Here is a 15,296-nt window from a genome sequence, read left to right on the forward strand (position 1 = left end):
CGGGTAGAAAGGCCCTCCCACCTCCTCTCCTTAGCCTCACTCTTCTGCTTCGCCGCCCTTTGTAACTTCTTTGTTCCGTTTATTCGGAAGGTGACGTTTAAGGTCAAAAGATCCATTGTGACTAGCAAAAGCCCAGGGCCACCATGAGACTCTGGGAAGAGCAGGACTGTCCAGCTCAGGGCTGAGGCTCCAAGTAGAGAAGGAGCCGTGAGAAATTACAGCCGCAACTCCGGGTACAGCCCCTGCGGACCGGCCCAACTCTCCAAGGGTTGGGAAGACGCTCGACAATCTTGCGGTGGGGCAAAGGGTGAGCTACTAATTCTGCAAGCAAAATGGGCAGCGCGCACCAGCGGAACAGAGGGTGTTGGGGGCAGGGAGAGGCCTCTAGACTCCACTTAGTCTGTGGTAGCTCCCGAGCAGTGAGTATCCCCCAACAAAGGGGCGCGCAGCGTCGGGGTCAGAGGCTGGGACTTTCGCGCAGCTGCCACTCTTGCTGAGCGTGTCTCCGCGCTTGCTAGGCGAGCACTGGGGTGCAAGGATTCCGGGAGGAGGGGGAAAGAGAACAGGCTGTGCGATTCCTGCTGCGCGGCTACTCATCAGGAGCTCTTGTGAACGTTGGGAATGGCAACTATCAGAGCCAAGGGGGAGAAAAAGAGCTGGAGTGAGCAAAACAAAGAGCGAGTGTGGGCCGTGGTGACTTCATGCCTCACTAATGTCCCGCCCACGCTGCTCCGAGCTGTTGCTGCCGCCGGAGCCGCTGCCGCCGCGCCTGCGGGCGGCCGGGGCAAGGAGCTCTGTAGCGTGGGGCGGTTTCCTAGCAACTCGCCGCCCTAACGCTCCTAGCTATCCACACTTTGGGAGCCCCAACCCCCCTCACCCCAGACGGGGGCCGGGGCCAGGACCATTCCTCCCCCGCCCCTCGCCAGCCTCGCCTCTCCGGAGTGCACCCCAGAGCGCGACAGCTGTCCGAGCTCTGGACGGCGGCACGCCTGAGCCGCACACTGGGGCCAAGAGAACCAGGGCACGAAGCTCCCGCCCCGTGAAAACAGGCTCCTGCGCCCCCGCGGAACCTCCCCTCCTGAGCTCTCTCGGTCGGTCGTGCGCTTCACTTCGGGTCAAGCAGGGAGCTGCGATGCCTCGCACTGTGTCCGCCGACGCCGGCAGGGGCTTCTAGAGCGCTCGGGGGCCGCCTCCCCTGGTTGCTGGCACCTCAAGCTTCCTCCCTCGCTAACCAGGACGCTGTCGTTTCGACTTTGCCCGCTGCTCAGCTGACGAGGCTGAAAAGCTGCAACTAACTGAAGTTAGCCTTCCTACCCACCTGTGGAAGAAGCTCGAGCTGATTGATGCGCCATCGACTTTTTTCCCCTTCGGCCTCGCCAACGTCCCCTCCCACAGATGCAGCATCACCCACTGAATGTACATTAGGCTGGTTTTTCCCCCAGCTTCGGGCTTTGTTTGGGTTTGATTGTGTTTGGCTCTTCGCTAAGCTGATTTATGCAGCAGAAGCCCCATCGGCTGGGGAGAGACAAAAGCTCTTTTCTTTGTCCCAGAGCGGGCTGCGGAGCCTTTGCTTGCGTCGCCGCCTCGGGCCATTGGCCGTCAGAGGAGGTGCTTCTCGCGGAGCTCTCGGGACCCGCAAGATTGCCGAGCTGGGAGGGCCGCCGGGGCCCTGAGATGCCGAGCTGTGACCAGGCCGGCGTACCTGCAACGTTTGCTCCGAGCCGCGGGGTCCGCCTGCTGGGCCTGCTGGAAACGTTCTAGCTACACTTGGCACTTCGCGCCCCGGAGCGCGAGCGCGCATCCGGTTAGCAGCCAGGCGGCGGGCGCGGTGTGGTGCGGGCTGCTTTGCATTATGTGCCGCTCGGCCCTGGTTTTTTTTTCTGCCACATTAGTCTGCCTGCAAAACTGCAGGCCAGGTCCTGCCCCATTCCTCCGGGCGGCCTGGATGTTTTCAGTTGTTCTTGGACTGGGCCAAAGTGGTAAGTTGTTTTGTTTTCTTTTGTTTTTTTCCTTTTCTCAAAGGTCTTGGGCTGTCAAGAAGAGCATCCCAGCCAGGTAAGTGGCCGGGTGACAGCCTCCAACTGAGGAGAACTTAAGAAGGGCGGGTGTGTGGCAGCATTCTCCATAGCAGGCGGCCCGAGGGAGGCCAGGTGTCAAGCAAGCATTTCCTCCCTGGAGTGACAGCAGTAACTACTTGTATCAGGAGACACTATGTGTTGCTCAAGGAGGCAGTAACAGAATGAAAGTTTGGAAAGGTGGTGGATATTTACAGAAGCCAGTTTAGGTGTTCCGCTTCATCTTTGAAAGTGTCCTCCTTGAAGGCATACTTGAAGATGCTCCCCATGTTTTCAGCATTTTGGGTCCACTACCCACTAGCTTGCATTTGATTCAAGCCTGAGAATCAACTGGTATAATGAGAGTGATGGTCCTGTTTTTGAGTCCCTGAAGGAAAAGGATAGCAGCACACGTTTATTCTACCATAGTGCCCAGCCTGAATGAACTGAACACATATGAAGAATATTCTTGCTTTAAGTCACTGTTTTTTCAGCTCAAAAAACAATTCCCAGCTAAGTGATTCCTCAGTGAGATCAATGCCTGAGACTGAGACCCTGAGACAGAAGCCTAGAGCAAGATTGCCAGCTTTCATTCCAGGCAAGCCACTTTTGTCAGAACGACCTGATTTGGAGAGGATACTTCTTTATAAAGAATATCATCTTCATTTTACAAATCACAAAGAAAAGCTCAAGTCAAATAGTGTATGAAAAGGTGTTTTGGCACTTTTGAATTATATGCAAATTTAAGGTGGTAGTACTGGTTTGTTAACAAACAGTAAGACAAAGTAAGTAATAGTAATAATCATGAATTTAGGATGAGTTCTTACTGGCATTAAATATAAGGCAAATATTTATTTTTACCAATGCAGTGATTATTGCCATACTTTTTAGAAAATTTACTTTATCTGTGTTTGGTCATTGAACCTTTAAATTCTATTAGAGCCTTTCTCTCACCTCTCCTGTTAAAGGAGACTTGTAATTGTTTTGTAGACTAAACTGTTCCTCTATGCTTTGAATAGTCAAATTTCTGTATGATTAATTAGAAATTAAAACCATCAAGTCATAGCCATATAAATAAGAGTCTATAATGGAAAAATGCTATCTATTGGTTGCATATATAGCTGTCTGACATTTGTTTCAAAAGATTTACCCAGCTATGTGAAATGAGAGCAATTAGAATTAATTTTTAACTTTTTTTTTGGCTTGTAAGTTAATTTTAAAATAAGTGAAACTTAAGGCAAAGGGAAATGTAACATCATTAATTGTCTCAAGTGAAATACTCATTTGTTGCAAATTTTCCACTGACTATAACTCCATCCTATGTTAATAAGTAACAAAGTATTTTTCTGGATTTTGTAAACACACACACACATACATTAGTAAAACGACCAAAACTTGTGTCAACAAAGTATATTTTGTCCCCAGTAGGTAGACAAAAGAAAAAGTCATATTTGCCCCCAGATTCTGCTAATAATAGTGAGTTTTTTTTTTTAATATTCATTGTGTTTGTTAAGATTAGTCAGGTTCTCCTCTAATAGCTGTACTTCCATCCAGTGACTGTAGCTGATTTGAAGCAAATATTATGAATGGGCTCCCTTGCACCTGCAGTTGTGAAAAGGGAATGCTTATCTGAAATCAGAACAAGGCATCCTTTTCCCGGTCTCTGTCAATATACAAAGGTTTCTGATGTATACTGGTTTGCAGTACAGTTAAAAACATGCAAAAAATTTAAATTATAGCCAGGACAAGTCAGAAAATTAGAGATCAGCGTAAACTGTTGTACTTTTGTGATATAGCTACAAGTCTCAAATTATATGTCTTCACAGTACAAATTAGATGCTTAAAGCAGAATAGAAATTTAGGTATCAGTTACAAAGGAAATCTTGTTCCCCTGCTTGGTAGTTTACACCAAGGAAATGTTGAGGGCAATAAAGCTAAACAACAACAAAAAAAAAACCCATAAACTGCACAACTCTGGGTTTAATTTTCGAAGTAGAATTTACAAGTCCCAAATATAATGAATATATAGTGAGCAAGGGGGATGTTATTAGTAAAATCTGAACATTATTCTGATCTAGAAAAAAAATTATTGGAGTTTGTTTTTCAACTTTCGTTGGTGGAAATTACCGACAATCAGAGAAACAATAACACCATAAAATGGTTAATGAGTAACTGGAAAACACTAAAGAAAACCTAATGGTTAATATTTGAAGAGTTAATGTAGGAACACTGCTGCTTCTACATTTGTTAGTTTTGAAAGGCTAAAAATCATTTTAACCTAAATTTTCATATAACAATATGAGTGAAAAATTTCAGAAATTACCATTTCTTTTTAAAAAGTGGTAGCTATTACAATAAAATTTCATCTTCTGTGCATAATCAACTATTCTTTTACATAAAAATCAACTGGATTACCACTGTTTTGTAAATGTAGTATTATTTTTACCTCAGAACATATTTTATAGAATAAGTCTTTTCAGAATTCTTTATGCTTACCTAAAGTGAAAGGATATTTAAAAGAATTGATGCTTAATTTTTAAAAATCCAGTTTTCCAGATTATTTACACAATAAGCATGCAAAGTGTTTCTGTCTTAAAGCAACTGAGATACTTTTTTCTAAAAAAGCTTATGTTGTATATGAAAAGGGCTTCCCAGGTGGCTCAGTGGGTAAAGAATCCACCTGCAATGCAGCAGATATAGGCAGACATGAATTCTATTCCTGGGTTAGGAAGACCTTCTGGAGGAGGGCATGGCAACCCACTCCAGTATTCTTGCCTGGAGAATCCCATGGACAGAGGAACCTGGTGGGCTACAGTCCATAGGGCTGCAAAGGGTCGGACACGACTGAAGCGACTGAGCATGCACAAATGCATGTATATGAAAAGGCAATGTTTGTGCTGTATATTTTCAAATCATATAAGTAGCTGTTATGATTTGGATAATGCCATAAAATTTCTGAGCCCCCAGACTTTGCTCACCTATTATCAAATTATCAGAAATTTCACCATTTAATGGATTTCTTTGGATTAAGCATGGTATTGACACTCTGTTTCTTCTAATTTTTAACCTTATATTATGGAAATTTTCAAACAAGCACAAGAAGAAAGAAAGGTGTAAGGAAGTCACCATAGGTCCATAACCCAGCTTCATCAACTATCAACTCATGATGAAGTTCTTTCATGTCTTCCTCCCACTCATTTTCTTTTCCCAACAAGACTCTTTTGAAGCAAATATCTCATATCATTTTGTCCTAAAATATTTCAGTAAATCAAAATACTACTAGAGGAGAAGCACACATTTAATCACCACAACATGAAATTTTTTGGCTGAAATTTAGGGCCACAAGAACATCCATTATCTTTAAAGGGAAGAATGTAGAAGTGAGGGAGGCAAACAAAGACAAACACAGTTTTAAGCATTTATTTTGCAGTGGTTCTATTATATAGCTCCACTAAAAATATTTGTTAAAGTATCCATGTATGTGAAAAAAAAATGTAATTACTTTATTCTAACTGAATCACAGCAGGTATACCTTGTTTGAGTTTTAGTTTTAAAGATTGTTCCCCCTATCTCTTGAATCATCATTTTTGTCCTCTAGATCATTTATAGTATATGCATATCCATACATGCTGTAATAACTCTCATCTTTTATTCTCAGTCTCCTTCATAGCAAAAATTCTTGAAAGAGTTGTCCATACTTGCTGTCTCCAATTTTCCTCACCTTCTCTTTTAAATCACTGCATTTAGGCTTTCTTTATCATCTCTGACATTATGCCACTCTGTTATGATTACAGTGACCTTCCTATTGTCAGATCTGATGATCAGTTCATCGTTTTCGTTTTTCTTGACCTGTCATCGGTCAGCGAGTTGATACTGTTGATCACTCCCACCTTTAAGGCACTCTTTCCTTGACTTCTTGGACCCACATTCTGTTGGTTTAAGCTCCTTATCCATTCCTGATGTTGGTTCTTTCTCATGTTCCAGCCTCCAAATACAGGAGTGGCCCAGGATTCAGCCCTCAAATGTTCTTTTCTAGAAATATACTGGGTCTCAGGTGGAACAATCCAGTCTTGGGTCTTAAATATCATTTCTATGCTGACAGCTCTCATCCTGCCCTCTTATCTAATCTCCAAAGGGTCTAGCAAACTGCCTATTCAACACCTCATCTGTAGGTCTAGGGCTTCCCTTGTAGATCAGCTGGTAAAGAACCCGCCTGGAATGCGAGAGACCAGGGTTTGATCCCTGGATTGGGAAGATCCCCTGGAGAAGGGAATGGCTACCCACTCCAATATTCTGGTCTGGAGAATCCCAAGGACTGTGTAGTCCATGGGGTCACAAAGAGTTGGACACTACTGAGCGACTTTCACTTCACTTCACTGTTGGTCTAAAGATAACCTTAAGATATTCAAAACTAAACTTCCCATTTTTCCTTCAAGCTTGTTCCTTTCACACTCTTCTTTATCTCAGTAAGTGACGTCAGTCTCCCAGTAGTTCAGGATAACACTTTGGCAGTGCCTCTGATTTGTCTAACACCTCCACTGTCGATCCCTGGGTTGGGTTGATTTCTCTGTTTCTCCCACATTCAACAGTCAGTTCACCACTTCAACTGCCTAAAAGGCTGACTTTGCAGTCATTTTTTTTTTGTCCATTCAGAGTTGATAAAGGTTGAATTAATACTGTAAACTTTTTTTTTTAATATAGGGTATCGTCAAATGGTAGAACCATATATAACACTCTATAAAGAATAAGAGGACTGACCAGGTAGAAACAGTTCTTACAATATTACCAGCTGATAATTTTTTTAAATGTATTTTTAAAAGTATTTTAAGTCTTAAAGATATATTATTTATTCATGAACATATATATGAACTAAGCTAATTAAATCTTGATTGGACTGAAAACATAATTAGTTAATAACAATAAAACAAGGGAAATAAGAGGATATAGTTTAGAAGAGAAAGGGATATTGTTAAATAGGATTTAATATAGACAATTAACAAGATAATCAGTTTCCATCCCAATTTGATATTTTTATGAGATGTAAAAGTATATGATATATATGATATAGCAATACTATATTGCCTTTTCAGTTTTCCTGTGCTCCATTTTGAATGATCCTTCCTTGAAGCAAACAAAGTATTTGAGATAACCTGGTTGGTGTTTAACAGTTTAGAGCTTTTACTGTCCCACCTATTAAATTTCATTTATCCAGGTATAGTTTATGTTAAATTTCTTACTTTGTTCACCATCCCCTTCCCCAGGGCCATTCTACTGACCACTAGATGGATGTCAGAGGGTACAGTTTTTATCTAAAGTTCTTTAAACTTTAATAAATGGGGCCTGATATGCAGAGACAATCCAGTTTTCTTTAAAAAAGTAATAAACTATTTGGCTTGTGATACAGTCTTTCTCTTGTTTGTACTTATTAAGCAAAGATGCTCAAAGCACCCTCCTTGAAAGTGCCTGTTGTATAGCATTCTCCATTATTTACATGACAACTTTTCAGAGGTTTGATAGGTCTCAGTGAGGAATTTACATTAAAAAAATTATTTTTTATATTATTGAATCTTACCTTACCAAACTGACACAAGGAAATAAGTCTTTTTAATATGTTCATTGAATGACCTGAAAACAGTCATAACCAATCCTGTACTGTTTATGCTCAGTCCTCCTTTGTCCTCAAAACTCTAGTCCCTGATGCAGCCCAAGACTATACATTTAGAGAAGTTTTGCCAGCATGAGGACTGTGAGGCCCTAAATATCTTCTCCAGTTCTATATGAAATATACTCTGTAAGCTATTTATTGATTATAAAAGAAGCTATAGAAAAAATAATATTTTTATGCTTATGCGTATTGCATTTTATTAAATTGAACAATCAGTGAGCTTCATAAGCAGGTGATCTGATTGTTAACCTCTAAAAATGTAACTTTTCCATTTGTATCAAAAAGATGTCATGTAATTTCTGCTTCTATATGTAGTAGAAAGAAAGTGCAATGCTTATGTAATTTCACAAACAACCGGGTACTCTCCCTTTGTACTATACACTGATATAAATGATTTAAATGATATTAATTTAATTTTTATAATAACACTGTGAGAGAGGTAGATTTGTTATTCCTGTTAAAGAAATGAGGAAACTGCTGAAACATAGAAGAGATAAGTAACTCATTCAAAATCACCTAGCTCGTAAGAAGAAAAGATGGGATTCGAACTCAGTTATGCTGCCTCATAATTCATTTTTAAAAAGTTTCTTGATGTTGCTTGAAGTTAGACATTCAGTGTGACTATCAGATAGAGGGCCTTTGTAAGGAGGCCCATAGCATATTTGGGAAAAGGTCTTTCGTTCATTCCTTCTCAACTGTTGGTGTGCAAAAGGAATTGTGGTGGAAATCTGGGTGTTTTAGGGTTGTCCAGGAGGCAAGGACGGAGAAGGCAATGGCACCCCACTCCAGTACTTTTGCCTGGAAAATCCCATGGACGGAGGAGCCTGGTAGGCTGCAGTCCATGGGGTCGCTAAGAGTAGGACACGACTGAGCGACTTCACTTTCACTTTTCACTTTCATGCATTGGAGAAGGAAATGGCAACCCATTCCAGTGTTCTTGCCTGGAGAATCCCAGGGATGGCGGAGCCTGGTGGGCTGCCGTCTATGGGGTCGCACAGAGTTGGACACGACTGAAGCGACTTAGCAGCAGCAGCAGCAGCAGCAGGAGGCAAGGAAGTGACGGCCACGGGTGAGGGCACGTGTGAGAGCACAGAGCCTAGGAATGGAGACTGGGACTCCTCCCCCGGAGACTGCTGGATGCCCTGCAATGCTACTGCCTTCACAAAATAACTGAAGAGAGGAGGATAAAGACTGGTGAATCGGGGTGTGGTCAAAATATACTTCCAGTGGAAGTCCTCGAATACTCCCAACTCAACCCTAAATGCTTCTTACTAAGGTTGTTTTCATATGGGACTAAGAAAGGAAGAAAACATGTGGCCTTATGAGAGTAATCTGGAATGAAACTCTGCCTCCCAAAGGATTTCCAATGTGTTAAAGATGTGTATGACTTGTTATGAGACAGAAAGGACAAGGGAAAGTTCAGTCAAAGAGTTCAAAGAAACAAAATCATGATACAAGGCACCACATAATTGATCAACATAGGGTTCATCACATTCCTAGCCACTCGGAGCCACTCTATTATAGAGCTTGATACTCTATATTGTTTAAAATATTCATATTATTTTTCCTCCCTGCATTTTTACAAAGTAAGTGTCCCTTCGGCTGTTAAATATTTGCAGTGATTAATCACAGCCAATAGTCTAACAATATTGGTCATTTAGAGCATGGCATTTCTGGTGTATGGCAGGCTCAAGGCATCTACTGCTATACTTTCTTCAGGCAGAAGTTTTTGCTGTTTTTGTGTGTTTGTGTATTTGAGTGTTTTCAGTTTTATAACTATTTGACATTCAGCAGTTAGTTCACATCTATGTTGACTGCCTACAGATTTCTGAAAGTGGTGACAGGTATATAGGTAATCAACATGTAGAGCTTGTTTAGTGAATCTTCACCCTTGTTTTTTGGACAACCACATATGGATATGGTATGGGACACTCCTTACTTTTTTGGTTCAGTTAGCTTTGTTAAATCTGGTATCAATGCAGATGTCTAGAGTTCCCACCTCCTTCATGGCAAATTTCCAGATATCTCTGAACATCCAAAGGTCATGCTTCTTTTAAAGCCTACTCCATATATGCAGAGGATGCTGATGGTTTATTTTCTGGTCACCATCCAACTGATGGCAGAATTGCCCTCTTGCTCACCATGGGAGTCTTTTCCATGGGAGTCATCCAAAAAGAGCAAGATATTGTGACTCTTCAGGCAGAAGTTTAATGCTGAGACATCAAAAGCTCTATCTAAGCACTAAGAATACAATGAGGCTTACATTCTAATTGAAGAGGACAAATATATATATGCATGATATATTAATATAATTATAATTTATAATATAGGATATATATCATACATACATGTATATGTGTATATGTATGTGCATGTGTATATATGTGTGTGTGTGTGTGTGTATGGTAAAATGAAGAAAAAATAAAGCAGAGTAAAGAAAGTGTTGTGAGAATGACTGGACAGACTATTATATACAAGACAGAGTAGGCCATTCTAATAAAGTAACATTACATTTCTTAAATGTTTTTCTTTCTATGGTAAACTTAATACATTTTACAATCTTTCTTATAGTTTAGCTCCTTCTTGAAATGGGAGGCAAAAAGATATGCTAGGATTTCTAAGCTGTTAACAGTAATAGGAATTTTTTCTCTTTTGCTATTAAAGGGGATCAAATTTTCACTTATGTTAGGAAGAAAAGAGTGCAAAGGTCATGGGGGGTGACAAGATGATAAATAAGTGGGTGATTTTAAGATGATTAAAGGAAAATGGAGGTTTTTGGGTTTTAGCATCAATTCTTTGTTCATAATGGCTTATCAAATCTATCCCCTCTTTTTAATACAATGCCACTAGGGTAGAGAAAGCCTGAAATAGCTTTCATTCCAGGAGGCAAATCTTTTGGCAAATTGTATGCGTGTCCTAAACAGTCTCCATTATTTCAAACCTTTGTCCGCATTTTATCTCCCTACTCAGAACTTTCCATAGCTTCCATTGTCTTCAGGCTCCTCTGTATGGTATGCGAAGCTCTTCCGGAACATCCCATGCCTAACATTGTGGCTCCTTGTTCATACCCTGTCTCCTCATCAACCTGTGACCTTCTTGAGAGGAGAAATTGTTCCTGATTCTGTGTTTTCAATGCCTGGCATGCAACAGGCTCTAATAAATTATTTTAAGTAAATGACTCAATGAATGAGGTGAGGATAATAGTGATCGGTTTTAAATTGGGTAGGTAAGCAAATAAGCCGTATTTAGCTCTAATTCTCACTAGAATTTGATTTTTAAGAAATACACTTTTCTTTTAAAAGTGAGTTCTATTATGAAAGGTTTAACACTATAAAAGATGTTTGTTTCTGTATTCCCAGTCTACTCTGAAAAGCAGTCTCTTGACTTGATAGGCAAATCTTTAGCAAAGATCAAAACAGAGACCTGGTACTTTTTACAAATCTGTTTTGTTTTTCAAATTTCTGTGATTATTTTCATTGTTTTTAATTAAATATGAAAAGTAACCCTCATCCCTTATCCTCAATGTATATTTTTAAATCGATAACTGTTTAGATGATAGAAACAGAAATTTGTAGTCATTTTAACCAAATACTAAAAAAAAAAATGTAATAAAAAGACAAGCTATTCTAATAACTTTAATAATTATTCATCCATATTTTCTTAAAGCATCTATAGCTTATAGTTAATATTTGCAAAGTATATTCTGTATGCAAGACACACTCCTATATATATAGTATGAAAATATATCCTTTAATGCCTACAACCCTCTGAGGTATATACTCTGATAATTGCCATTTTATAGGTAAGCAAACTAAAGAGTCGCTGAATAACTTGTTCAAAATCTCTCACTGAATAAGTAATAGAGCCAGAATTCAGACCTGCGTGCATTTGACTCTGCACTCTAAATCATCACTACAGACTATCTTCCAGGAGTAAGAAGAATCTGTATCATGGGTCTTTGGGGCCCTGCTCTGGCCCTCTCCACACCCAGGGAATCCATGGGGCATGCCTATCCAAAGTCTTCAGTTCCCTTTTAGATCATCTTTAGAATTCTCTGCCCAAACAGCCCCAAACTACTTTCTTTAGACTGTGCCACCCATATGCCAATCCCTAGGAGAGGGGAAATAAATAGAGTTTGGAGATGCAGGCTGGAGTATTCATGCAGATAAGTGATAGGCTATTTGTAATGCAGAATAAAGCTAGAAGTGAGATTAAAGAGGGGCAGATTGAGGGCTGGAGGAATAACACACTGCTAACCTCCCAACCAGAAATCTTAAAAAGTTCAAAATTCTAAATTGAGACCTAGCCTTCTAGGTCATTATCAATGCATATTTGTCAATGTAGGAAAACAGAACTTATTTTACTTAACAGTTTCTTAGCCTGGGTTTAAACTGTTAAATATTTAATCCTGCTATGCCTGCCATCATTTGTACTCTGGTTCCTGGCCCTAAAATAAGTTAGGGACAGGTCTGTCTAGTATATTAAATATTACTGGGGTGAGGGTGACAGACAATGAATACACCATACATCACTGAATAAAGAGAACTACTTTATGTCAAGGTAGCTTTGGTAAAATTCTTAAAATGTGTACAGATTACACTGAATTTTATTTTCTTGCAATTAGTGTCATAGAGTCTAGTGTATGTATATTTTTAATTTAGTTTTACTTTTTTATTTCCCCTTATTAATTTAAAACATATTATAGAAAAGAACATTTTACTGACATGAATTAGCCAATTTGGTTGAATTATTCAGTTGGCATATATTTAATATCTATAAGTGAATTAATGTATACAAAAAATACTGCCATATTGCCTTTATGGACTAAAAGTGCTAGTTTTCAACTTAAAAATCAGTTTTAATGTGACTTTCTGTTTTTACAGAAAGTCAGTTAGAATAATTTACATATCAAAGGAAAATGTAATAAAAGTCAAAATAGTTTCCACTGGGATTTTATAATTTAATTAAATACTGTTCCACCTTTCAACATAAAGGACAAAGATCAATCCTGGTGCTGCTGCTGCTACTTAGTTGCTTCAATCTTGTTCAACTCTTTGAGAACCTATGGACTGCCAGGCTCCTCTGTCCATGGGATTCTCCAGAAAAGAGTACTAGAGTGGGTTGTCATGCCCTCCTCCAGATCTTCCCGACCCAAGGATTGAACCCGGGTTTCCTGCATTGCAGGCAGATTCTTTACCACTGAGCCACCAGGAAGCCCAAATTCTTGTTAGGAAACTACTAACATTAAACAAAAACGTATTAAAATGATCTTCTCTGACATTTTAAAAGATTCCCAACTGAAATTAGTTCAGGAAATAAGAATAAGATCATTACATTAAAATTGCAGTGTTAAAGTATAATGGTCTTATTGGATATATATACTCTTAAGATGATTCTAAAAGACACTTTTATTTAGAATACTATTGTTCAAAGTACTAGCAGTTCATATTTTAAAACAGCACACAAAGTCTTAAAAAGTGGTCTTTCACGCTGACCTGATCAATGAGCCAAATATCATTACTAATGTTGTTTTGGAGAGAGTTGTTACTCTCTTTCCTAGGTGTTTTTGTTGATGCTTCACTTTAATCTACATATACTGTTATATTTGTCAGAGTCGGTTGCCAGTCCAGATCAGCAGTGGTACATTTTGATTATTCTAGAGTGATTATTGGGGCAGTTCTTTAGAATAATCAAAACAGTGACCAAAGGCTATTTCAAGCTATAGTCCATGGGAGAGACTAAATTTGGAAGGGCTAAAAACGGGAAAGGCTGGCAATGAAGACAGAAGAACAGAAGACTACAAATATGTCAGCCCTGAAGAAATGTGCCAAATACTTATTAGATATATGAGGTGTGCAGTGGCTTTTGGTCAGGAATGTTTTGATGTTTTGGACTCAGCCTCCTTTTAGGATTGAAAGAGTTAATATACTGATAGTAAAATATACCCACAGTCAAGGTACTGTTGTTCCAAATATACATATGGTAACAGGGTTCTATCCTTAGAAGTGAACCACAAACATTTTCCAAGGCAGAAGCATTTTTCCTGATTTCAATGGGAGGCCATATATTCAGTATAATTTCCTAGTAACTGTTGCAGGTACTAGGTAGGGAAAAGAGCTTCATCCTTACACAATGAGGGATGACCATCATGCTCTGAAGGCGCTTCAGAATATTATGAGTTTGAACAAGAAAATATTAAAAATTCAAAATTCTACAGGATCTTAAGGAGATCCTTAAAAAGTGCCAGACTAGAGAATGTCTTTTTTAATCACCTACTCAAGTCAGGCTTGGAGGTCAGCTGGCTACACCTAATGGTGTAAGGTATTCACTGATTGCAGTAGAACAAAGAATACAGGAAAGTTTGGGGGTATGCAGAAATTGCTGTAGAATTGGCTGTTCTAGTTGAATAGAAAGAACTTATTGTAGCAGAACTGAATTATTGGCAGAAAAGAGACCTAGCTGGTCTCTTTCTTAATATAAGGCATACCTCCCAAGGTATCACTCTATTATTGTCTTTCGTGCATTCAGTTTTGATTTATATGGTGAACTGAGGACAAGTGAACCATAATTTGCAAAAGAAAACCCTCTAGAAATGATACATGAGGTTCAAGTTCCAAGAGAATTTATCTGGAAGATGATAACACTGAAAAATACACTCAAGAAGGGAGTCAGTTTCAGGCATCTTCAACTTTGGTTTAAAATGTCCCTTTCAATGAGTGTTTCATCCACCACTATCTAGAACCAGAGCCCTAAGGTGAAGCTTAATATGTATAATTACAGTGCCCAACCCCTGAGGTTGGTAATGGAAACACAAGGACTAAATATTATTGGTACCAGTATTTAGTTCAGAGGATATAGCTTGTTTGATGCCTCCTGAAGACTTGAAGACCACACCAGCCACCAGATGCTTGGTGTCATCTAATGGAACTAAGATGGGGTGTTAGACAGGGTTAGGCATCCTGAGTATGTACCTGTGCCCCACTGAAGACAGCATAGCACAGATGCAAAATAAAGCCCAGCCCAGGGCTCCCTGTTAGGGAGCACATGTTGCTGACCCTTGGCTACTTGGAGGTCAGCAGAGCACTGATGCCTAAGATCATTGTTCTTGGAAAACAAGGCTGCAGGATATATTATCTGGTGGTAGACTTGTTAAAGTAGAAACCAACTTATAGGCATTTTTAGAAATCACGTGTCAGGGATTTGGGGACAAATTTTCCCTCTTAGAAATGTATTTGACTTTGAAGTTAAAAAAAAAAGACAAGTGCTGTTTATGACTGAATTATTTGGTGGTGCAGAAATGTTTGGTCAGTTAGACCTATAATTGGATATTACACCCTGCTTTCCCACAGGGCAGACTTCTCAAATACTAGCCAGATGACATGTTTTTTTTCTTTTTCTCTTACACTGGGCACCTATAAATTCCTTTGGGTTTAATTTTTTAAACAGAAAAGACCATGTACAGAACTTGGATTTTCTTGGCCCTTTAACTAAATTACATACAGGTATACCTTGGAGATATTTCAAGTTTGATTTCAGACCACTTCAATAAAGCAAATACTGCAAAAGCAAGTCACAAA

General features: G+C 39.6%; 1 protein-coding gene across 11 annotated transcripts in view; it reads left to right on the plus strand.

Annotated features, from left to right (window-relative positions):
• Window positions 1-268: 268 nt before the first annotated feature.
• Window positions 269-15,296, plus strand: part of ITGB8 (integrin subunit beta 8) — a 92,953-nt gene continuing 77,925 nt past the window's right edge. For 4 of the 11 annotated variants that reach the window (XM_081536777.1, XM_081536773.1, XM_081536782.1 and 1 more), the window contains exons 1-2: window positions 269-307; window positions 2,023-2,055. Coding sequence is in view for 1 of the 11 variants with exons in the window: in XM_081536771.1 (XP_081392897.1) it covers window positions 1,853-1,979 (127 nt within the window). In the remaining 10 variants the exon portion in view is untranslated. Of the gene's footprint in view, window positions 1,980-2,022; window positions 2,056-15,296 lie in introns of all 11 variants that reach the window. The other 7 variants (XM_081536776.1, XM_081536781.1, XM_081536779.1 and 4 more) reach the window with 4 other exon arrangements.

This window comes from Giraffa tippelskirchi, chromosome 10 (assembly GCF_054371585.1).
Source record: "Giraffa tippelskirchi isolate mGirTip1 chromosome 10, T2T-mGirTip1v1.2.pri, whole genome shotgun sequence".
NCBI classification, from domain to species: domain Eukaryota; kingdom Metazoa; phylum Chordata; class Mammalia; order Artiodactyla; family Giraffidae; genus Giraffa; species Giraffa tippelskirchi.